This window comes from Clinocottus analis, unplaced genomic scaffold (assembly GCF_023055335.1).
Source record: "Clinocottus analis isolate CAN_PGR_092001 unplaced genomic scaffold, fCliAna1.0.p SCAF_35, whole genome shotgun sequence".
Taxonomy (NCBI): Eukaryota; Metazoa; Chordata; class Actinopteri; order Perciformes; family Cottidae; genus Clinocottus; species Clinocottus analis.
Window position 1 is genome coordinate 1,146,461 of NW_027176098.1, and position 25,818 is coordinate 1,172,278.

At 42.1% G+C, this 25,818-nt stretch overlaps 2 protein-coding genes across 3 annotated transcripts in view; both read right to left on the reverse strand.

Moving 5' to 3' along the window:
- Nucleotides 1–202: 202 nt before the first annotated feature.
- LOC137799392 (uncharacterized) overlaps nucleotides 203–25,818 on the reverse strand; it is a 64,134-nt gene continuing 38,518 nt past the window's right edge. Inside the window, exons 1-7 of one of the 2 annotated variants that reach the window (XM_068596188.1) lie at nucleotides 7,159–7,220; nucleotides 6,846–6,905; nucleotides 6,715–6,765; nucleotides 5,880–6,512; nucleotides 5,717–5,779; nucleotides 3,432–4,631; nucleotides 203–3,073 (exon numbers count right to left, since the gene is read on the reverse strand). In XM_068596188.1, the coding sequence (XP_068452289.1) occupies nucleotides 1,380–3,073; nucleotides 3,432–4,631; nucleotides 5,717–5,779; nucleotides 5,880–6,512; nucleotides 6,715–6,765; nucleotides 6,846–6,905; nucleotides 7,159–7,177 (3,720 nt within the window). In that variant the 5' untranslated portion in view covers nucleotides 7,178–7,220 and the 3' untranslated portion in view covers nucleotides 203–1,379. Of the gene's footprint in view, nucleotides 3,074–3,431; nucleotides 4,632–5,716; nucleotides 5,780–5,879; nucleotides 6,513–6,714; nucleotides 6,766–6,845; nucleotides 6,906–7,158; nucleotides 7,221–25,818 lie in introns of those variants that run through there. The other variant, XM_068596187.1, reaches the window with a different exon arrangement.
- LOC137799485 (GTPase IMAP family member 8-like) overlaps nucleotides 15,147–25,818 on the reverse strand; it is a 29,090-nt gene continuing 18,418 nt past the window's right edge. The window contains exons 5-8 of the mRNA XM_068596279.1: nucleotides 19,049–19,105; nucleotides 18,285–18,835; nucleotides 16,651–17,311; nucleotides 15,147–16,285 (exon numbers count right to left, since the gene is read on the reverse strand). Of these exons, the coding sequence (XP_068452380.1) occupies nucleotides 15,147–16,285; nucleotides 16,651–17,311; nucleotides 18,285–18,835; nucleotides 19,049–19,105 (2,408 nt within the window). The remainder of the gene's footprint in view (nucleotides 16,286–16,650; nucleotides 17,312–18,284; nucleotides 18,836–19,048; nucleotides 19,106–25,818) is intronic.

Consider the following 25,818-nt stretch of genomic DNA (forward strand, 5'->3'; position numbering starts at 1 on the left):
CAGGGCTCCAGGTTGGACAAACAGCTTAACAAGGGGGAAGCAGAGCTGCACCCAGTGTGGACTCACTGAACTAAAGGGAAGCGACTTCATTCATCTCTTATCCTAAACCAAGAAATCTAAAGCAGAACATGCAATTAAGATAATGACTTAAATTCATGACTTCATTTTGGCATAACAAAGACACATCAAAGCATTTGTTGCTTTTGGATTTTATTCATGTTTATTTCAAATGTAATGTTGGCTGTGATACTTGTGATGTGGGTTAAGCGACATCTAAACATTTAAACACCAATTTCTGTGTAATTTTCAAAAGAAAACAAAAGATCAGCTCTCCTGCTAGAGACTCTAGCTGTTGACGTCTCTCGTAGCTAATCTGCAAATAATTGCCCAACAATTAAGAAAAGAAAACAGTAATAACGGTCATTATCAAGAACAAACCAGTGGAGAAGAAAACAATGCAACGTATCGAAATGATTTCCTCCAGACTGAGAAGGTATCGGCTAAAAGTCGTTCATTGTACCGGCACCTTTTTAACAATCATCAACTTCACAAAACAAAGGGAAAACAAAAGAAAGCCGTAGACCAGAGGGTCTGAACAAATTATTGTACAAGCAAGAAGTTATTTAGCCAATAAAAGCATAACTATCACTAGAAGGACAGCTATCAACGTTTAACCGATAAAGAGTCCGACTCAATAAAGCATAAATCTCTGATACTTGAGTTGACCCAGAGGGATGTACCAACAGGAACATGTGACTGCATATCAGATAATCACGGACATTGATCTGTTTGCAGAGGAAAGGATCCCGCCTCAGTGCAGATCATTGTCAACTCTTCAGAAACAACTTAAAGTGATGCTTTCCACCAACACAGACACAAACAAATTGATTTTTTTTTTTAAAAACAGAGGTTTAACATGATACCGTCATAATATGGATTACATACAAAATATACAAGAGTTTCTGTTAATTAGTTAGTATATGCCTCTGTCCATATTAGGACAACTGAGAGTCCATTATTGTCTCTTCTTTCATGGTATACCATGAACAACTAATATTCAAAAGAGCGACACGCCCAAAACCAAAAATAAACCAGACTTTTTGGTCTGAAATGACCAAATCAAAACTTTACAAGTAAACTGAGTTATAGTGCACATCATTCTGCTCTCTTGATGATGAATTAGAAAGCTGTTGTAAACTAAGTTCCTCTCCACATCATTTTGCAGCACGACTCCTGTTTGTCTGAGGTCTGATCCTGTTACTACATGTATGTAAATGTAAATTCTCTGTGTGTTTCTGGGGCAGGATGTTGTGTAATCTGGCACATATCAACTCCTGCTGATGACATTAGACGTGAAACGTTGCAATCATTCATTTCCGTCATATTTCAGACTTGAAACCAAATGTTACTGGAACCAAATATGTGAAACGTTGCCAAAATGTTGTGCTGTCTTCACCCAACACCTTTTGCATCAAGTCAATTGTTTTTTTTTCATGTTTTTCCTGCAGATTTTTCTTTTCCTCTTCAGTTTTCACCTTCATCATTTCTTGTTTCTGCTTCATCAGGAGGTCTCTGATTTGTGACAGACTTGTTATCTTTGTGGTCAAACGTTTCAGTAAGTCATAAACTTCACTTTGATGTTTCTTCTGTGTTATTTTTTCCTTGTGGGATGAAAGTGCCGCTAAGAGGTCATATTGCTTGTCTTTGTCTTCCATTTGTTGCTCATGCTCTTCTTTCTGACCGGCTAATTCCTCCATGTGTTTGACAGTGAATTCATTAAACTCCTCAGCTTTCTTTCTGGCTTCCTCTTCATATGTCTTCCTCAGAGTTTCCATGTTTCTCTCATGACCCTCCTCCATTTCTTTTCTCTTTCTTTCATCTTCTTCTCTTCTGATTCTGTCTTCTTCTTTTCTTTTCTTTTCATATTGTTCTCTTTCCTGTTCGTATTCTTCTTGACGTTTTCTGAGTTTTGTTTCTTCTTCCTGTCGTCTCTTTTCATTTTCTTCATCTCGTTTTTCCCACCATTCTTTTTGTTTTGTCTCCCAGTTCTCTTGCTCTTTTCTCATCTCTTCTCTATTCTCCTCCAGCTTTATGTCCTTTGATTCTGTCTCTAATCTGATTTTTTGCTCCAAAGCTTCAACTTTTTTGCTCCACTCTTGTCGTTTTACTTCTTCCTCTTGTTTTCTCTTCTTGTCTTCTTCTTCTCTCATTTCCTGTTCTTTCTTTCTTTCTTCACTGGCCTTGTTGATGTAATCCTTCATTTCCTCAAGGCTTTTGTCTTTCACTGCTCTCTCTTGTTCAGTTTCCTCTCTCTGTTTTTCCATTTTTCTTTCCAATTTCTGCATTTCTTCTTCATGTTTTCTTTTAAGTTCTTCCCTCTCTCTCTCCATCTCTTCTTCCTTCTCGTGAAGGATCCTCTCCACTTCTTTCTTGATCGCGGTCTCGGCCTCTTGCAGCATCTCATTAGTGTAGCATTTGCCTCCATTTGTCTTCACCATGGTGTCGATCTTGGTTATCAGCTCACTGACTTGGATTTGTTTTGTTTTATCACGGTTATTAAACACATGGTATCTTCCTCCACAGTCAGCGATCAGTTTTTTAAAGGAACTACCACATCCTTTAGCAATAAACTGATCAATAGTCTGCTCATCCTCATCCAGTGAATCTCCTCCAGTGAAAAGAACGATGGTGAACTTTTCAGAATCTTTCCCAAAGCCTTTCTTGATGAGTTGTAACGTCTCCTTTTCTTCTTCTGTAAATCTACCAACTCGTACCACCAGCAGGAAGACATGAGGTCCAGGAGCCAGCAGACTGATGCATTTCACCATCTCCTCATTTACCTCTTCGGTGGACAACTCTGTGTCAAACAGACCAGGAGTGTCGACCACGACGACAGGACGACCGTCCACTTCACTCTCTGCTTTCTGACAACGTTTGGTGACTGATGTTGGACAGAGTTCAGCTCTGAACTCCTTTCTTCCTAGAATGGTGTTTCCTGAGGAGCTCTTTCCGCTGCCAGTCTTTCCTATCAGAACAATCTTGAGACACTCTGGGCTCTGCTTCTCTTCATCACCTGAGAAATAATAAAGATATGGAGTTACTTTAAAAGATGCAAATTGCAATAGCTGCCACCATGTAAGTACATCCACAGCTGTATACATTAACAGACAAAGATTACTCCCACAAGCGTCTACAAGAAACAATTCAAGAGTTTGATCTTGGAACGTTAATCCATCAAGTTATGCAGCTTTCACTACCACACCCCCTTTGGGCCAATCGGCATGAATTTGGAAAACACCCTTCCCGCTCACACGTATATATATATATATATGTATGTATATATATATATATATATATATATATATATATATATATATATATATATATATATATATATATATATATATATGTATATGTATTTTAATACTTACAGGTGATCGTACTTTGTGTTCTCAGGTCCTTCAGTTCAGACTGCAGTGTGCTGATCTTTTCTATTTGAGCATGTGCAAACACTCCTGTTGTGTAGCAGCATGGGTCGGTGTGGGAAGATTTCAGCCTCATCGTTTCCACAGAATCCAACAGCTCTGGGATCTGCTGCTGGTCCTTGATGTTGATGACAAAACATCTTCCTCCACAGCTCTGACTGAGCTCCTGGATCTCTTTGGTTTCCTTCAGAAACTTAACGACAGCTGGAGCTTCAGGATCTGAGTCCACAGTGAACAGAATCATGATGAAGTCATTGACTGAAGAGCTGAAAGAGTTCTTGATGGTCTCTAACTCTCCCTTGTCTTCATCAGTGAGGGGACCCACAGGAAGGACCAGGATGAAGGCATGGACGCCCTCAGGGTCACAGAGGGAGATACACCTGAGGGATTCCTCCATCACTTCCTCCTGAGGTTTTCCACACAAGGCCGGCAGCTCCACCAGAGAAACCAGACGTCCACTCACCTCTCCCTGATGTTTAACACACTCTGGTGAGTTGGAGACTGAATGAAGCTCTGTCTGACCTAAAATGGCCTTGGCTGCTGAAGTCTTCCCTGCTCCTGTCCTCCCACACAGAACCAGGTTTAAAGATGGCTTCATGTGATCAGACTTTGATCTGACGGTGTCTTCAGAGAAGGTGAGGAAGGTTCCTTTGGTTTCTTGCACAATCTTCTCAATGTTCTGCATTAACTGTGTGTGGTCTTCTCTAAACATCCTGTAGTGTCTTCCTCCACAATCTTGAAGGAGCTGACGAACACAAAGTGGTTCTTTGTCCTCATGTGTCATGATGATCATTGAGTGTTTAAAAGCATCTTGATCAAACAATCTCAGGCTGGACTTCAGTTTCTTCATGTTCTCCTCAGTGAAGTCAGAAGGCTTCACTAGCAGCAGCAGAACATTTGGTCCTGGTGAACAAAGAGTCACACAGCTCTTCATCTCTCTTCTCACAGCCTCCTGAGACTTATTAAAGATGTCTGGAGTTTTCACCACTGTTAATGGTTTTCCTCTCCACTCTCCACAAGCGGCCACACTTCGACTGAATGAGGAAAATGTTTCGGAATGAAAACTTTGATCCCTGATAATGAAATTACCAAGTTTAGTCTGTTTGTCCTCACTTTTCCCCATAAGAACAATCCTGAATCCAGAAGCTGTAATAAAAAGGGGAGACAGAGAGAAAAAATGGCATGAGACCATCTGTTAGGTTAGAGGAGTGATTTTCAACCACAGTGTTGCATTAGAGATTGTCAGGTGTGCTGTGGGAAAATTACCAATTTTACAGTCCAAATAATTTTTTTTAGTAATCAAATACTCCTCCCTGCCAGTAGGTAGCGCAATAATTACCTACCATATATGATGTGACGTTTTGTAAGTTTTTGGGTTGTTGGTGTGCTGCAGTATTTTTTCATTGTAGTAAATGTATCGCGGCTCAAAAGGGTTGAAAAACACTGGGTGAAAGAACCAAACCTCCTCAATCTTGACCCTGGACACCGGTGCCCCATCTGAGTGCTGTCGACGTACGACTACACTCCTGTACATGGTTCTAATACCATTATCAAGTTTGCAGACAATAAAACAATAGTTAGTTTTATTTCCCCTGCCAGTAAATTGCCACTGTGTAAAACATTAAACTAATAATGTTACCACCAGCAAAGTGGACATCCTTTCAAACTTGGCTTCTTCCCCAGGGTCTCTTTGCTATATCACCTATATTTTGTAAGTGGTGTAAGTTATTTCAGGGTAGAGTAAGTTAGAATAGGAACACAATTCAATACTTGTCATATCCAAACAACATAATAAAGCAGTATCTATGTGGGCCCCCATGGCCAGGTTGCAGACCTTGCCTCAAGGTCAAATCTGTCCCTGATGTTTTTTTTCCTGTGAACCAGAGTGTATTTCACCAGTTGTTCTGACTGTGAGAAGCTTGGTTGTGTGATGCAACTATGTTATGGCAGGTGTATTGCTCGAGACCCAAGAAAGATGTTGTCAGAATAAGTTGGTTTGCAAGCATCAACACCACAGGCCAAGCATCAAGCCGGTTCAGAACAGACGTGGTTTGACCGGGCACTGCACTAGTTTGGATCATTCTAAGAAAAGGCGGCATCACAATTTGCTTAAAATATATCTCGCAAATGTAAAGGAGCTGAATAGGAATGTGACTAATAGGAAATAGATGTGTTTGGGTTAATCATGGAAAAGAGATAAATAAATAAGATAAGAAGATACATTGACTTACTGTGAGTCTCGTGGGTTTTCTCTGAAGGTGAGAGTTGTGAACTGATTCTAACTCCTTGCAGACCTGTAAAAACATGACATTCATTCATTTGTAGGTTTAATTTCATCATGAAGGACAAAGGATAAAGTATTCATTGGCTAGTCAGAAATGTTTCTGCACTTACCAGCAGCTTTAACAGCATCTACAAGAGAAGTACATGTTTGCTTCTCTGTTGGTCTTTGATGATCATCTGGTAAAGTAGAAACTGTGTCCTCATAAACATCACAGCTAAGATGCTCTCCATTGTTCTCTTTCACAACTTGACCCAAACGTGCTAACAGCTCTGCACGTTCAAGGTTCTTCTGGTTCAGGTTTCTGTATCTACACTTTCTGATCAGGTCCTTTAAGGGCTGGTCTTTGTCCATGAAGGCTGAACTCTCCTCTCTGGGTGTTGATATCAGTACCAATGAATGATCAAATGATTGATCACTGAAGAGGTCCAGGACTCTGCACAGCTTCTCTTTGAGTTCCTCAGTGAAGTCTTCAGGCTGGAGAACCAGCAGGAACACATGAGGTCCAGGACCAGAGAGTTTCTCACAGGTTTCTACATGTCTTCTTAGTTTGTCTTCAGAGATGTTGGGCTGCAGCAGATCTGGAGTGTTGAGGACAACTATCTGTTTCTCCTGTAACCCTCCTCTGACTATCAGGCACTCATCTGGTTCTTCCTCAGTGAACACAGTCTCTCCCAGTATGAAGTTCCCCACTGAACTCCTCTCAGACCAGCTGTTCCCCAGCAGAACAACCCTCAGCTCAGACACTGAGGAGGAAACACTGAGTTAGAAACACAGGAAGTGAAAACTGAACCGGCCTAACAAGCAGAAAGTTGTGTCTTATTTAAGGTGGACTTTTTAAAATGGATTATCAACCATTTTCACTTGAAACTTGTGATTTATTACAAACAGTAACTCTAGATGTTAATGAACAGAAGAATAGTTCTGACACGGTTCAGTTTAACTTACTGAAAGGTGGAAGCCATTCCATGCTGCTGCTGCGCTTCATAGGATTCTCTTCTGTGTTAAATGAAATGGGACACTGTAACTACATGTTAATAAACAGAACAATAGTTCTGACTCAGATCAGTTTAACTCACTTAAAGGTGACAGGAAGTCAAAGCTGCTGCTCCGCTTCACAGGCTGCAGATCATCTGACTCTGAAGAAAACACAACATTGATTCATTCACATGTCTTCAATAAAAAGATGTTTGTCGTAGTTTATTGTCATGTTGTACAGAATCAGTGTTGTATTCAATATTCATTGTATGATATTTCATAATGAATGAACTTTGAGCTCCAGCTACTGATAACATCTTGAATGTGTGATTTATCTCTGTGAACAACAAGTCCAAAGGTATGTTACTATGTAAACAATGGTTGTCCAGACTGATGAAGTCTGACTGAGCTCACCGGCTGCTGCAGTCGCCATGTCGTCACTCTGCTGGAAACCTCACACACCAAACCAGAGAACCTGGAGAGGAGCATGATGTGTTCAGTTGTTGTTTGTTAACTTGAGTTAAATCAGTAAAACTTCCAACACACACACACACACACACACACACACACACACACACACACACACACACAAAGACACACACACACACAAAGACACACACACACACACACACACACACACACAGATCAGCGGTTCAATCCCTAGTAACCTCGGCTAGCCCATGTCCATGTGTCCTTGGGCAACACACTTAACCTTCCTCTTGTGTTAGCTTTCTGTTAGCATTTCTTGTGTTAGCTTTCTTTTAGCATCTTTTGTGTTTGCTTTTTGTTAGCATCTCTTGTTTTAGCTTTCTGTTAGCATCTCTTGATGCAGACTTTTATATGCCTTGAAACTTTTGCCTTGAAACTTTCCTGTGTGTAAAAACTTGTCTCCAGTACGCAAAATCCATTGCCTCCCATTCGCAGCAGGCTAACTAGGTGGACCCCAAGATGGCGCGGATGAGATGATGACGTCGCGTGAATACGCTCTATACTTGTAGTGTATTTGCGCGCCTGTGAGCGCTTGTGAAGCAGCTTGCGGCAGCACCGCTGCTTGTTGAGAACAGAAGCTACAGAACAATACGTGCTTTACGTCAGACTCATTTCGTCACGCTGCCAGTCTGCTGCGTAATGAAGTCAAGCTGAATCGCCTATCAACATAAATCGCCTTTAAAGTGAAAGCAGCGTCGCTGTAATGCGTTCATGGCGTTTATCTTATTTATTTATTTTTCATGTTTGATTGACCTCATACGGGCCGGAGTGGGAGAACCGTGAGACGCCAGGTCTGAACTACGGAGAAATTTAAAGCAATAAGCCCCTCCCACGGCAAAAAAGCAGTTGCTTTTAGTGCTGCTGAACCTGCTTTTAGTGCTGCTGATACTTTAAGGACAGTCCAGTTATTGTCAGACTAATTAGTAGCTGCAGTTAACGCATAATCAAATAATTACCGCCGTTAATCGATTGAAAAGTTAACGCGATATTAACGTGTTAACTTGCCCAGCCCTAATGTATAAATATATGTAAATATATATATATATATATATATATATATATATATATATATATATATATATATATATATATATATATATATATATATATATGTAACCACTGTGAGATGTCTCCTGGCTGAAATGACTCTCTCGAAGCTGGATTCGTTCTTGCAACACCGTTTTATTCACGTGTCTGTGTTATGGAAGGACAAACATGTAAGGCTTCTGTGGACAGCGTGATGCCTACAAAGACGGCATCGCGTTAGCATTAGCGTATTAGCGACGTAGCGAGTTGCTAATAACATTCATACGGACAATGAGAAGAAAACAAGTAGTCAACTTAATAAAAAACAAAGGCGAATACGATAACTTTTCATACAACAAAAACAGCTCAACTCTCACATACTTTTACAACAAACTAATACAAACTTTTCCATAGACAGTCAGACATGTTACCTCGTGCAAGAATCCTCCAGTAACTGAGGATTTCCCACGGTCCTTTGCGGATATATGGGACACAGGTACACATTTACAACAGCAGGTGGCACAGTTTTCCTTTTTAGCTGGATTTATAATGCATCCTTTTTAACCATGTTACATATATATATATATATATATATATATATATATATATATATATATATATATATATATATATATATATATATATATACGGCGGATTGTTAGATATGGCAGATTCACCCGGAGGGACCAGATACAGACTCACCTGGAGGGACCAACCACAAGAGATGAATAAGTTCTCCTAAAGCCAAGGAGCTCCGTCTCAACGGTCCTGAAACACGTGAACACCCATGGCTGCCTGGGCCGAGCCTGATAGTGATGAGCTGCGCCTTCCGCTTTAAAATGGAGAATATTTTAAGTTTTAAAGACGCTGAAAAAACATCACCGCGTTTAAAACACACGCGCTCCGGTCAAAACGTCATAATTCTCAGTGATCTATCCGGTTATGAGTCCATAACTTAACGGACACGAGTCTGTCCGTTCCTCTTCCTCCTGCTGCTGAGGAAGAAGAGCTTCTGGAATAAAGTCCGACAATAAGAAAGAACGGAGAGATCAGCTCGAGCTGCTCACATTCTCCTCATCGATCACACATCGATCATCTACAACATTTATTCATATTTATTGCTGAGAATCTGCTTTCAGTGGTTTACTCACCAGCTGCGTTCAGAGCTGCGTCACAGACGAAGAGAGAAGTGAAAGTGAAAGTTAAGTTGAGGACAGGAGGTGGGGCTCCTCTGGTGACGTCACTAGAAGCTCCTCCGTTGTTTCATGTCCAGAGCTGTTTGGAGACTGCGTCATCCTGAAAGAGTCTCTCCTTCTCTTCCCTCTCATGTGCACATTCATCCAACATGAGCACATGATCTGTCATGACGTCTGCACCACACAACACATGAAGACCAACAAGTGTTGTGTGTGCACACACTGAGCATCATGTCTACACAACTTACACAGTGACACACATGTATCTTTACATTTCATTTAGCTTTTATCCAAAGAGACTCACAGAAAGTATTCAACATGAGCACAAACTCACAACAAGAACCAAGAAAGTTAAACTACAGAGTGATACAAGTCACTGCCATCCTCACTCACTCCTCTCTCCTTCTCTCCTTCTCTCCTTCTCTCCTTGCCTCCGTTCTCTCCTCTCTCCTTCTCTCCTCTCTCCTCTCTCCTTGCCTCCTTTCTCTTCACTCTCATTGCCTCCGTTCTCTCCTCTCTCCTTCTCTCCTCTCTCACTTTGGGGTCGTATGCTCTGAGTAAGTGGAGCTGCACCTGATGATCTCTCCACGGCCAGCAGGTGGAGCTGGAGAGCTAAGTTAGAGTGATTTACATCCCCTGAGGACCAGGACTCGCATCCAGACCCGCACCCGGACTTCAGGGGCCTTGGCTGGGTCCGTTAGCGTGATCTGGACCCCTCGGAGGACCAGGATTATCATCCAGAACTTTACCCGGATCTCAGGGCTCATTCCTGGGTAAGTTGGCGTGATCTACAGCCCCTCAGGACCATGACCCGCATCCAGAACTTTACCCAGATTTCAGGGCTCATTCCTGGGTAAGTAAGAGTAATGTAGACCCCCCCCCCCCCCCCCCCCTTGAGGACCAGGACTCGCATCTAGAACTTTACCCGGATTTCAGGGCTCGTTCATGGGTAAGTTAGAGTGCTCTAGATCCCCTAAGCACCAGGACCCTCATCGAGACGCGCATCCACACTTTAGGGCTCATTCTTGGGTAAGTTGGAGTGATCGAGACCCCCTGAGGACCATGACCTGCATCCAGAACTTTACCCGGATTTCAGGGCTCATTCCTGGGTAAGTTGGCGTGATCTAAAGCCCCTGAGGACCAGGACCCGCATCTAGAACTTTACCCAGATTTCAGAGCTCATTCCTGGGTAAGTTAGAGTGATCGAGACGCCCTGAGGGCCAGGACCCTCATCCAGACCCGCACCCGCAATTCAGGGCTCATTCCTGGGTAAGTAAGAGCAATCTAGACCCCCTGAGGACCAGGACTCGCATCCAGACCCGCACCCAGACTTCAGGGGCCTTGGCTGGTTCCGTTAGACTGATCTGGACCCCTCTGAAGACCAGGACCCTCATCCAGACCCGCACTCGGACTTCAGGGGCCTTGGCTGGGTCCGTTAGAGTGATCTGGACCCCTCGGAGGACCAGGATTCTCATCCAGAACTTTACCCAGATTTTAGGGCTCATTCCTGGGTAAGTAAGAGTGCTCTAGGTCCCCTGAGCACCAGGACCCTCATCCCGACCCTCACCCGCACTTCAGGGCTCATTCCTGGGTAAGTTAGAGTGCTCGAGACCCCCTGAGGACCATGACCCGCATCCAGAACTTTACTCAGACTTCAGAGCGCATTCCTGGGTAAGTAAGAGTAATGTAGACCCCCTGAGGACCAGGACTCGCATCCAGAACTTTACCCGGATTTCAGGGCTCATTCCTGAGTAAGTAAGAGTGCTCTAGATCCCCTGAGCACCAGGACCCTCATCGAGGCGTGCATCCGCACTTCAGGGCTCATTCCTAGGTAAGTTAGAGTGATCGAGACCCCCTGAGGACCATGACCTGCATCCAGAACTTTACCCGGATTTCAGGGCTTATTCCTGGGTAAGTAACAGTAATCTAGACCCCCTGAGGACCAGGACTCACATCCCGACCTGCACGCAGACTTCCAGGGCCTTGGCTGGTTCCATTAGACTGATATGGACCCCTCTGAAGACCAGGACCCTCATCCAGAACTTTACCCGGATTTCAGGGCTCGTTCATGGGTAAGTTAGAGTGCTCTAGATCCCCTAAGCACCAGGACCCTCATCGAGGCGTGCATCCGCACTGTAGGGCTCATTCCTGGGTAAGTTAGAGTTAGAGTGATCGAGACCTCCTGAGGACCAGGAACCACATCCAGACCCGCACCCGGACTTCAGGGGCCTTTGCTGGGTTAGTCTAAGTGATATGGACCCCCTGAAAACCAGGACCCGCATCCAGACCCTGACCCAGACCTCAGGGCTCATTCCTGGGTAAGTTAGAGTGATTTACATCCCCTGAGGACCAGGACTCGCATCCAGACCCGCACTCGGACTTCAGGGGCCTTGGCTGGGTCCGTTACAGTGATCTGGACCCCTCGGAGGACCAGGATTCTCATCCAGAACTTTACCCGGATCTCAGGGCTCATTCCTGGGCAAGTTGACGTGATCTACAGCCCCTCAGGACCATGACCCGCATCCAGAACTTTACCCAGATTTCAGGGCTCATTCCTGGGTAAGTAAGAGTGCTCTAGGTCCCCTGAGCACCAGGACCCTCATCCCGACCCTCACCCGCACTTCAGGGCTCATTCCTGGGTAAGTTAGAGTGATCGAGACCCCCTGAGGACCATGACTTGCATCCAGAACTTTACCCGGATTTCAGGGCTCATTCCTGTGTAAGTTGGCGTGATCTACAGCCCCTGAGGACCAGGACCCGCATCCAGAACTTTAACCAGACTTAAGGGCTCATTCCTGGGTAAGTAAGAGTAATCTAGACCCCCTGAGGACCAGGACCCGCATCTAGAACTTTACCCGGATTTCAGGGCTCATTCCTGAGTAAGAAAGAGTGCTCTAGATCCCCTAAGCACCAGGACCCTCATCGAGACGCGCATCCGCACTTCAGGGCTCATTCCTGGGTAAGTTAGAGTTAGAGTGATCGAGACCCTCTCAGGACCAGGAAGCACATCCAGACCTGTACATCAGGGCTCATTCCTGGGTAAGTAAGAGTGATCTAGATCCCCTGAGGACCATGACCTGCATCCGGAAATTTAACTGGATTTCATGGCTCATTCCTGGGTAAATTAGAGTAATCTAGACCCAATGAGGACAAGGAACCTCATCCAGACCCGCACCCGCACTTCAGGGCTCGTTCCTGGGTAAGTTAGAGTGATCGAGAGGACCAGGACCCACATCCGGACTTCAGGGCTCATTCCTGGGTTGTAAGAGTGATCTAGACCCCCTGAGGACCAGGACCCTCATCCAGAACTTTACCCGGATTTCAGGGCTCATTCCTGGGAGGAAAAAAAAAAAAAAAAGTACCAAGGCTCCGAGAAAAAAACACTTGGATAAAATTCTGAAATAAAAGTTTAAAATCAGATACCGAGGGGCACGAGATAGAACTTTAACTATTTTAATTTTGGAAAATTCTTATTTTAGAGTACCAGAGGACTGAGAGTACCAGGGGTGCCAAATGGACTGTGACATACCGAACCAAAATATTTTTCTTACTATGTTTACACTGCGCACTTTTGCGCCAAAAAATTATGAGTGTTAGAGAAGTCACCTGCTCTCTGTGTTTCAACCCTTATGACGGGTTACCCGACCACCTCAAGCGGCATCACAAGGTAAAAATGTTGTGGAGAGAGGACTACTGTTGAACCTGGGCTCCGGCCGGGTCACTACCTGTAAGGAATGGTGCACTGTCTTGGGGGGTGTTCCAGGGCTCCAGGTTGGACAAACAGCTTAACAAGGGGGAAGCAGAGCTGCACCCAGTGTGGACTCACTGAACTAAAGGGAAGCGACTTCATTCATCTCTTATCCTAAACCAAGAAATCTAAAGCAGAACATGCAATTAAGATAATGACTTAAATTCATGACTTCATTTTGGCGTAACAAAGACACATCAAAGCATTTGTTGCGTTTGGATTTTATTCATGTTTATTTCAAATGTAATGTTGGCTGTGATACTTGTGATGTGGGTTAAGCGACATCTAAACATTTAAACACCAATTTCTGTGTAATTTTCAAAAGAAAACAAAAGATCAGCTCTCCTGCTAGAGACTCTAGCTGCTGACGTCTCTCGTAGCTAATCTGCAAATAATTGCCCAACAATTAAGAAAAGAAAACAGTAATAACGGTCATTATCAAGAACAAACCAGTGGAGAAGAAAACAATGCAACGTATCGAAATGATTTCCTCCAGACTGAGAAGGTATCGGCTAAAAGTCGTTCATTGTACCGGCACCTTTTTAACAATCATCAACTTCACAAGACAAAGGGAAAACAAAAGAAAGCCGTAGACCAGAGGGTCTGAACAAATTATTGTACAAGCAAGAAGTTATTTAGCCAATAAAAGCATAACTATCACTAGAAGGACAGATATCAACGTTTAACCGATAAAGAGTCCGACTCAATAAAGCATAAATCTCTGATACTTGAGTTGACCCAGAGGGATGTACCAACAGGAACATGTGACTGCATATCAGATAATCACGGACATTGATCTGTTTGCAGAGGAAAGGATCCCGCCTCAGTGCAGATCATTGTCAACTCTTCAGAAACAACTTAAAGTGATGCTTTCCACCAACACAGACACAAACAAATTGATTTTTTTTTTAAAAACAGAGGTTTAACATGATACCGTCATAATATGGATTACATACAAAATATACAAGAGTTTCTGTTAATTAGTTAGTATATGCCTCTGTCCATATTAGGACAACTGAGAGTCCATTATTGTCTCTTCTTTCATGGTATACCATGAACAACTAATATTCAAAAGAGCGACACGCCCAAAACCAAAAATAAACCAGACTTTTTGGTCTGAAATGACCAAATCAAAACTGTACAAGTAAACAGTTATAATGCACATCATTCTGCTCTCTTGATGGTGAATTAGAAAGCTGTTGTAAACTAAGTTCCTCTCCACATCATTTTGCAGCACGACTCCTGTTTGTCTGAGGTCTGATCCTGTTACTACATGTATGTAAATGTAAATTCTCTGTGTGTTTCTGGGGCAGGATGTTGTGTAATCTGGCACATATCAACTCCTGCTGCCGACATTAGACGTGAAACGTTACAATCATTCATTTCCGTCATATTTCAGACTTGAAACCAAATGTTACTGGAACCAAATATTTGAAACGTTGCCAAAATGTTGTGCTGTCTTCACCCAACACCTTTTGCATCAAGTCAATTGTTTGTTTTTCATGTTTTTCCTGCAGATTTTTCTTTTCCTCTTCAGTTTTCACCTTCATCATTTCTTGTTTCTGCTTCATCAGGAGGTCTCTGATTTGTGACAGACTTGTTATCTTTGTGGTTAAACGTTTCAGTAAGACATAAACTTCACTTTGATGTTTCTTCTGTGTTATTATTTCATTGTGGGATGAAAGTGCCGCTAAGAGGTCATATTGCTTGTCTTTGTCTTTCATTTGTTGCTCATGCTCTTCTTTCTGACCGGCTAATTCCTCCATGTGTTTGACAGTGAATTCATTAAACTCCTCAGCTTTCTTTCTGGCTTCCTCTTCATATGTCTTCCTCAGAGTTTCCATGTTTCTCTCATGACCCTCCTCCATTTCTTTTCTCTTTCTTTCATCTTCTTCTCTTCTGATTGCGTCTTCTTCTTTTCTTTTCTTTTCATATTGTTCTCTTTACTGTTTGTATTCTTCTTGCAGTTTTCTGAGTTTTGTTTCTTCTTCCTTTCGTCTCTTTTCATTTTCTTGATCTCGTTTTTCCCACCATTCTTTTTGTTTTGTCTCCCAGTTCTCTCGTTCTTTTCTCATCTCTTCTCTATTCTCCTCCAGCTTTCTGTCCTTTGATTCTGTCTCTAATCTGTTTTTTTGCTCCAAAGCTTCAATTTTTTCTCTCCACTCCTGTCGTTTTACTTCTTCCTCTTGTTTTCTCTTCTTGTCTTCTTCTTCTCTCATTTCCTGTTCTTTCCGTCTCTCTTCACGGGCATTGTTGATGTAATCCTCCATTTCCTGAAGTAGTTTGTCCTTCACTGCTCTCTCTTGTTCAGTTTCCTCTCTCTGTTTTTCCATTTTTCTTTCCAATACCTGCATTTCTTCTTCATGTTTTCTTTTAAGTTCTTCCCTCTCCCTCTCCATCTCTTCTTCCTTCTCGTGAAGGATCCTCTCCACTTCTTTCTTGATCGCGGTCTCGGCCTCTTGCAGCATCTCATTAGTGTAGCATTTGCCTCCATTTGTCTTCACCATGGTGTCGATCTTGGTTATCAGCTCACTGACTTGTGTGTGGTTGTGTTCATCATAGTTATTAAACACATGGTATCTTCCTCCACAGTCATCGATCAGTTTTTTTAAGGAACCACCACGCCCGTTTGCAATAAACTCATCAATGGTTTGCTTCCCCTTCTCCAGTGAATCTCCTCCAGTGAAAAGAACGATGGTGAACTTTTCAGAATCTTTCCCAAAGCCTTTCTTGATGAGTTGTAACGTCTCCTTTTCTTCTTCTGTAAATCTACCAACTTGTACCACCAGCAGGAAGACATGAGGTCCAGGAGCCAGCAGACTGATGCATTTCACCATCTCCTCATTTACCTCTTCGGTGGACAACTCTGTGCCAAACAGACCAGGAGTGTCGACCACGACGACAGGACGACCGTCCACTTCACTCTCTGCTTTCTGACAACGTTTGGTGACTGACTTCTGGCTCGGTTCAGCTCTGAACTTCTCTCTTCCTAGAATAGTGTTTCCTGAGGAGCTCTTTCCACTGCCAGTCTTTCCCATCAGAACAATCTTGAGACACTCTGGGCTCTGCTTCCCTTCATCACCTGTGAAATAATAAAGACATGGAGTTACTTTAAAAGATGCAAATTACAATAGCTGCCACCATGTTAACACATCCACAGGTGTATACATTAACAGACAAAGATTACTCCCACAAGCGTCTACAAGAAACAATTCAAGAGTTTGACCTTGAAACGTTAATCCAACAAGTTATGCAGCTTTCACTACCACACCCCCTTTGGGCCAATCAGCATTAATTGGAACACACTCTTCCCGCTCACACGTGTGTGTGTGTATATATATATATATATATATATATATATATATATATATATATATATATATATATATATATATATATATATATATATATATACATACATATACATATATGTATTTTAATACTTACAGGTGATCGTACTTTGTGTTCTCAGGTCCTTCAGTTCAGACTGCAGTGAGCTGATCTTTTCTATTTGAGCATGTGCAAACACTCCTGTTGTGTAGCAGCATGGGTCGGTGTGGGAAGATTTCAGCCTCATGTTTTTCACAGAATCCAACAGCTCTGGGATCTGCTGCTGGTCCTTGATGTTGAGGACAAAATATCTTCCTCCACAGCTCTGACTGAGCTCCTGGATCTCTTTGGTTTCCTTCAGAAACTTAACGACAGCTGGAGCTTCAGGATCTGAGTCCACAGTGAACAGAATCATGATGAAGTCATTGACTGAAGAGCTGAAAGAGTTCTTGATGGTCTCTAACTCTCCCTTGTCTTCATCAGTGAGGGGACCCACAGGAAGGACCAGGATGAAGGCATGGACGCCCTCAGGGTCACAGAGGGAGATACACCTGAGGGATTCCTCCATCACTTCCTCCTGAGGTTTTCCACACAAGGCCGGCAGCTCCACCAGAGAAACCCGACGTCCACTCACCTCTCCCTGATGTTTAACCCACTCTGGTGAGCTGGAGACTGAATGAAGCTCTGTCTGACCTAAAATGGCCTTGGCTGCTGAAGTCTTCTCTGCTCTTGTCCTCCCACACAGAACCAGGTTTAAAGATGGCTTCATGTGGTCAGACTTTGATCTGACGGTGTCTTCAGAGAAGGTGAGAAAGGTTCCTTTGGTTTCTTGCACAATCTTCTCAATCTTATGCATTAACTGTGTGTGGTCTTCTCTAAACATCCTGTAGTGTCTTTCTCCACAGTCTTCAAGGAGCTGACTAACACAAAGTGTTCCTCTATCCTCAAGTGTCAGGATGAGCATTGAGTGGTTAAAAGCATCTTGATCAAACAAACTCAGGCTGAACTTCAGTTTCTTCATGTTCTCCTCAGTGAAGTCAGAAGGCTTCACTAGCAGCAGCAGAACATTTGGTCCTGGTGAACAAAGAGTCACACAGCTCTTCATCTCTCTTCTAACAATCTCCTGAGACTTATTGAAGATGTTGGGAGTTTTCACCACTGTTAATGGTTTTCCTCTCCACTCTCCACAAGCGGCCACACTTCGTCTGAATGAGGAAAATCTTTTGCGTTGAAAACTTTGATCCCCGATAATGAAATTACCAAGTTTAGTCCGTTTGTCCTCACTTTTTCCCAGAAGCACAATCCTGATTCCAGAAGCTGTAATAAAAGAGAGAGAGAGAGAGAGAGAGAGAGAGAGAGAGAGAGAGAGAATGGCAGTCTGTTAGGTTAGCACAGTGATTTTCAACCATTGTATTGCATTAGAGATCCTTAAAATAAATCTCGCAAAGGAGCTGAATAGGAATGTGACTAATAGTAAATTGCAAAATGTAAAAGGATTAAAGATCAATGTGTCTCTTCTCTATTTTTCTGAAGGTGAGAGTTGTGAACTGATTCTAACTCCTTGCAGACCTGTAAAAACATGACATTCATTCATTTGTAGGTTTAATTTCATCATGAAGGACAAAGGATAAAGTATTCATTGGCTAGTCAGAAATGTTTCTGCACTTACCAGCAGCTTTAACAGCATCTACAAGAGAAGTACATGTTTGCTTCTCTGTTGGACTTTGATGATCATCTGGTAAAGTAGAAACTGTGTCCTCATAAACATCACACACCAGATGCTCTCCATTGTTCTCCTTTGCAACTTGACTCAAACGTGCTAACAGCTCTGGACGTTCAAGGTTCTTCTGGTTCAGGTTTCTGTATCTACACTTTCTGATCAGGTCCTTTAAGGGCTGGTCTTTGTCCATGAAGGCTGAACTCTCCTCTCTGGGTGTTGATATCAGTATCAATGAATGATCAAATGATTGATCACTGAAGAGGTCCAGGACTCTGCACAGCTTCTCTTTGAGTTCCTCAGTGAAGTCTTCAGGCTGGAGAACCAGCAGGAACACATGAGGTCCAGGACCAGAGAGGTTCTTGCAGGTTTCTACATGTCTTCTTAGTTTGTCTTCAGAGATGTTGGGCTGTAGCAGATCTGGAGTGTTGATCAGAACTATTTCTTTCTCTTTCCACCATCCTCTTCCTCTCACACAGTGATCTGGTTCTTCCTCAGTGAACACAGTCTCTCCCAGTATGAAGTTCCCCACTGAACTCCTCTCAGACCAGCTGTTCCCCAGCAGAACAACCCTCAGCTCAGACACTGAGGAGGAAACACTGAGTTAGAAACACAGGAAGTGAAAACTGAACCGGACTAACAAGCAGAAAGTCATAAAGTCATGTCTAATTTAAGATGGACTATCAAACCGTAAACTTAAAACTTGTAAAAATTCAATAAAATGTGATTTATTACAAACAGTAACTCTAGATGTTAATGAACAGAAGAATATTTCTGACACGGTTCAGTTTAACTTACTGAAAGGTGGAAGGAATTCATAGCTGCTGCTGCGCTTTACAGGCTTCTCTTCTGTCTCTGTAGAGAAACACATTGTTTCATGTAATCTGTAATAATCTGCTCATTACAGTTATTGTTGGTTTCCACAAACATCTTCACAGCCTGAACAGAATGATATTATCATTATCATTATTAAGTGTGGCTTCAGCCGCATGGGGTCATAGACCCCATGCTGCAAGCACACTTCATGTTCTCCTGCGGGCTTATTATTATTATTAAGTGTGGCTTCAGCCGCATGGGGTCACAGTATTTAGGTCATCTTCAAATCTTTATTAAACTTTTTATTAGTTGGAATGCTGCAAGCATTCCAACTATTGTTCTTCAAATCTTTATTAAACTTTTTTATTAGTTGGAATGCTGCAAGCATTCCAACTATTGTTCTTCAAATCTTTATTAAACTTATTATTATTATTATTATTATTCTATTTCTTCCATCCGTATTTTGGACCTCTTCAACTCTTTCATATTTTCAGCTACAGAAAAAAGTTCAATTATTAAAATATTCAGTTACCTAAGGACACGATGGCTGAGACCTTTCATATTTCTGACTTTTCAAATCTTTGAATTATTAAGCTTTTTATGATTTTTTTTATAATGGGACCCAATGAGGAAATCTTCAAATCATCTTCAACTTCAAACGTTTACAGTTTCTTCATACGTTGAGCTTTAGACAATATTTAAAATTCCACATGTTGACAAAACCTTCAGCTATTAATCTACGCTTTTACATTTTTCATATTTTCTCAAATTTTAAAATTATTCAGCTTTTTATTTAAAAAAAATGAATGGTTTCCAATGAAGAACATCTTCAAATCCGCTTTCAACTCTTCAACTTCAAAAGGGAAAGGCTCTGTCATGCCTTCAACTAGAGACACCATTCCACCTTTAAAATGTTGACAAAACGTTTAGCTGTTATTGTATTACTCATCTTTTTGATATCTCCTATATTGTTTTAACTGTCGGCGTTTTCGTTTTAGAGTTTTTCCGCACCTTTTCTGCCTTTCTCATTATTGTGTGTTGGGCAGCTCACAGCGGTGACGTCATACTCCAGAGCGAGGGCACTTGGCGATACACATATTTTAAACTTGCTCTCTACTCCAAACCGTATACTCTTTGGACATAATTTATAGCTCAAAACGTTGGAAATCTTGTCTTCTGCCGTAAACTGCGGTCGATAGGAATCCAACAGATAAGACGTGTTGAGGTCCGACTGAATGGGAGAACCGGTCCGTCCCCAGCAGCAGCCCTTTGGTCTGTGCATCTACAGGCAGCAGGCACGTAAGCGGCCGCACACGCGAACGGGTGGCGCACATGAACGGCCGTGCTCGCGCGTGAACTGCAGCACACGTAAACGCCCACTAACGTGAAACGGCCGCGCGTGTAAACGCTCGCCAACGGGTGCGCCCGCGCCTCAACGGCCGCGCGCGTGAACGGCCGTGCGCGCGCGCGAACGGCCGCGTTAACGTGTTATTATGGTCGCGTGCACGTTCGTGTGTGTGTGCGCGCGTGTGTGCAGGTCACTTTTGTTATTGACGTCAGGATTAACAGCGTCACTGACGTTCACGTCCTGAGGTTTGACAGATGGTTTTGTAGAGACTCAATAATATCAGGTTTCTCACCAACTACGCCTGTGGATCAGTGGTTAGCAACTCTGCCTTAGGAGCAAAGGGTCAGTGGTTCAAACCTCACTTATGGCAGATTTTAATTTTTAAAATTTTTTTCTTTTTTTTTTTCTGTTGGACTTGACACTATGGTGGGCCGGGTCATATGTTTGACACCCCTGAATTAGATGATGCAGTTTTCCTTTCAACTTTTCCAATTATACATTTAAACGACAAGGATTTTCAACAGTTCAATTAAATGACTTTGAACTGTAAAATTTTAGCAGGTATTTTGCCTTTTCTATATATGATTTGCTGTTTATTTATATATTCATCTATTCCGCTATTTTCAGCTATATTAATATATTCAGCTATTTTTACATATATTCAGCTATTCTTTCATTTTCAAATATATTTAGCTATATTTAGCTAATTTAAGCTATATTCCACTATGTTCAGCTATATTCAGCTATTTCTTTCAAATATTTCAGCTATAAGCTTCAGCTTTTTGCATTCCAACGCATTTTCAGCAGGAAATGCTCTTTCTAGTTATTATTCTATTTCTTCCATCCGTATTTTGGACCTCTTCAACTCTTTCATATTTTCAGCTACAGAAAAAAGTTCAATTATAAAAATATTCAGTTACCTAAGGACACGATGGCTAAGACCTTTCATATTTCAGACTTTTCAAATCTTTGAAATATTAAGCTTTTTATGATTTTTTTTATAATGGGACCCAATGGGGAAATTTTCAAATCAACTTCAACTTCAAACGTTTACAGTTTCTTCATACGTTGAGCTTGAGACAATATTTAAAATTTCACATGTTGACAAAACCTTTAGCTATTAATCTACGCTTTTACATTTTTCATATTTTCTCAATTTTCAAAATTATTCAGCTTTTTATAGAAAAAAAATGAATGGTTTCCAATGAAGAACATCTTCAAATCCGCTTTCAACTCTTCAACTTCAAAAGGGAAAGGCTCTGTCATGCCTTCAACTAGAGACACCATTCCACCTTTAAAATGTTGACAAAACGTTTAGCTGTTATTGTATTACTCATCTTTTTGATATCTCCTATAGTGTTTTAACTGTAGGCGTTTTCGTTTTATGTTTTTTCCGCACCTTTTCTGCCTTTCTCATTATTGTGTGTTGGGCAGCTCACAGCGGTGACGTCAGACTCCAGAGCGAGGGCACTTGGCGATACACATATTTTAAACTTGCTCTCTACTCCAAACCGTATACTCTTTGGACATAATTTATAGCTCAAAACGTTGGAAATCTTGTCTTCTGCCGTAAACTGCGGTCGATAGGAATCCAACAGATAAGACGTGTTGAAGTCCGACTGAATGGGAGAGCCGGTCCGTCCCCAGCAGCAGCCCTTTGGTCTGTGCATCTACAGGCAGCAGGCACGTAAGCGGCCGCACACGCGAACGGGTCGCGCACATGAACGGCCGTGCTCGCGCGTGAACGTGTTATTATGGTCGCGTGCACGTTCGTGTGCGCGTGTGTGCAGGTCACTTTGGTTATAGACGTCAGGATTAACAGCGTCACTGACGTTCACGTTCTGAGGTTTGACGGATGGTTTTGTAGACACTCAGTAATATCAAGTCTCTCCCCAACTACGCCTGTGGATAAGTGGTTAGCAACTCCGCCTTAGGAGCAAAGGGTCAGTGGTTCAAACCCCACCTATGACAGATTTTAATTTTTCAAAAAAACTTTTTTTTTCTTCTGTTGGACTGGACACTGTGGCGGGCCGGGTCGTATGTTTGACACCCCTGAATTAGATGATGCAGTTTTCCTTTCAACTTTTCCAATTATACATTTAAACGACAAGAATTTTCAACAGTTCAATTAAATGACTTTGAACTGTAAAATTTTAGCAGGTATTTTGGCTTTTCTATATTTTCAATAATGATTTGCTATTTATTTATATATTAATCTATTCCGCTATTTTCAGCTATATTAATATATTCAGCTATTTTTACATATATTCAGCTATTCTTTCATTTTCAAATATATTTAGCTATATTTAGCTAATTTAAGTTATATTCCACTATGTTCAGCTATATTCAGCTATTTCTTTCAAATATTTCAGCTATAAGCTTCAGCTTTTTGCATTCCAACGCATTTTCAGCAGGAAATGCTCTTTCTAGTTATTATTCTTCTTATAGTCAAACCACTACTCCTCCCAGAGCGTTGCCAGCACATGCGCAAAAATTACATCGAAACGTGCGGTTTGCGCGGGAATCGTGAGCTATGACTTTTCTAAGAGATTCGCCCGTACGTTTTCCCGAAAAATGCAAAAAACATTAAAAAAATTTCACGAAACGTTCGTAGAGGGTGGAGCACCAATTAACAGAGTGAGAAGAAGCGACAGAAACTGTTAAAAAAATAAAACGTATTTTGTCTTTACTCCCACAATGTTCACTCTTCATACACCATTGTTGGATAGAAACGTTGGAAATATTGTCTTCTGTCATAAACTGCGGTCGATAGGAATCCAACAGACTCAGACGTCTTGAAATCGGACTGAATGTGAGAGCAAGTCCACCTCGCTCTGCCATCCGCCGCCATGTTAAATCTCCCTCCAAAACCACGTCTCCCCTGAAGCTCGTACCTGATTTGTAAATCGCCCGTACAGACACATGTTTTATCGTACAGACTCGCCAGTCACAGTATCTGTTCATCAGGTCTTCCTAACGCTCAATATGCGATATCGAAGCAATAGTGGCTTTTAAAGTACCATTTTTTTAAATAGTTTGAAAGGAGTTCCACAGTATTTAGGTCTATTAAGCTCAGCGTAAGGAAGTCCCTTTGAAGTCATCACCATGGCAACCTTTGATCTAGCGACCCACAGGTGTTCTCGTTAGGGCAGTTTAACAGACACACAGACACTTACACACGCACACACAACACAGATGACTTCTGTCTCTCTGTCTGTTTGTCTCACACACACACAGACACACAGACACACATACACACACACAAACAAACAAACACATACACAAACACACACAAACAGACACACAAACACACACACACAAACACACACACACAAAGACGTTTACGTGTGTTTTATATTGTGTAGTTGTCAACACTGTGATCATTAATAAGGTCATATGATATTTCATATACGTTTGTGTGTGTTCAGGACGTTCAGTGGTTTATTTCCTTAAGTCCACAGTCCAGTCTGCCTCTAATCAGTCTGCTGGCGCTCACTTGGTCACCATGACGACGGCAGCACACAGGTGCTTCATATCAGCCAATCAGTTTAACACACAAACCAACTCAAGTGCTTTGGAGGAGAGACGGGCGTCAGAAACAAAAGCTATATATTGCGACGTCTTACGGCAGTAGTAGCCACACTTTCAAAATTTCTTGCGAAATTTTCTAGTTCTTCTTATAGTCAAACCACTACTCCTCCCACAGCGTTGCCAGCACATGCATCAAAAATACATCGAAACGTGCGGTTTGCGCGGGAATCGTGAGCTATGACTTTTCTAAGAGATTCGCCCGGCCGTTTTCCCGAAAAATGCAAAAAACGTCAAAAACTGTCAAAAAAATTTCACGAAACGTTCGTAGAGGGTGGCGCACCAATTAACAGAGTGAGAAGAAGCGACAGAAACTGTTAAAAAAATAAAACGTATTTTGTCTTTACTCCCACAATGTTCACTCTTCATACACCATTGTTGGATAGAAACGTTGGAAATATTGTCTTCTGTCATAAACTGCGGTCGATAGGAATCCAACGGACTCAGACGTCTTGAAATCGGACTGAATGTGAGAGCAAGTCCACCTCGCTCTGCCATCCGCCGCCATGTTAAATCTCCCTCCAAAACCACGTCTCCCCTGAAGCTCGTACCTGATTTGTAAATCGCCCGTACAGACACATGTTTTATCGTACAGACTCGCCAGTCACAGTATCTGTTCATCAGGTCTTCCTAACGCTCAATATGCGATATCGAAACAATAGTGGCTTTTAAAGTACCATTTTTTTTAAATAGTTTGAAAGGAGTTCCACAGTATTTAGATCTGTTAAGCTCAGCGTAAGGAAGTCCCTTTGAAGTCATCACCATGGCAACCTTTGATCTAGCGACCCACAGGTGTTCTCGTTAGGGCAGTTTAACAGACACGCAGACACTTACACACGCACACACAACACAGATGACTTCTGTCTCTCTGTCTGTTTGTCTCACAGACACACAGACACACACACACAAACAAACAAACACATACACACACAAACACACACACAGACACACAAACACACACACAAACACACACAAACAGACACACACAAAGACGTTTACGTGTGTTTTATATTGTGTAGTTGTCAACACTGTGATCATTAATAAGGTCATATGATATTTCATATACGTTTGTGTGTGTTCAGGACGTTCAGTAGTTTATTTCCTTAAGTCCACAGTCCAGTCTGCCTCTAATCAGTCTGCTGGCGCTCACTTGGTCACCATGACGACGGCAGCACACAGGTGCTTCATATCAGCCAATCAGTTTAACACACAAACCAACTCAAGTGCTTTGGAGGAGAGACGGGCGTCATAAACAAAAGCTATATATTGCGAGGTCTTACGGCAGTAGTAGCCACACTTTCAAAATTTCTTGCGAAATTTTCTAGTTATTATTATTATTAGAAGCTGCAGCTGATCACATGATGACTGCTGTGTTCAGTAAACATTATTGATCACATGATGACTGCTGTGTTCAGTAAACATTATTGATCACATGATGACTGCTGTGTTCAGTAAACATTATTGATCACATGATGACTGCTGTGTTCAGACACAACCTCTCTCTTCATGTTTCCTCCTGAAATACGATGAAAGCTTCAATCTCTGAAGAGACAACGAGCCAGAGGAAATAAAGAGAGAGAGCTTTAGTGAAACTACTAGAAACAGAAGCAGCTTGTATTTCTCCACAGGTTCAAGTCCCAGAGTCCTCTCCTGTCATTGACTTGATCCTGTTTGTTCCTCTTAGTGTCTAAACCTCTGGTCCTGTTCTGCTGTTCTTCACTTTCTTTACCTTCAAGTTCCAGGATGCTGGTCCACTCAAAACCTGAAAGGAAAACAATGAGTTATGAAACATAACAAAGTGTTGACTTAATCCATG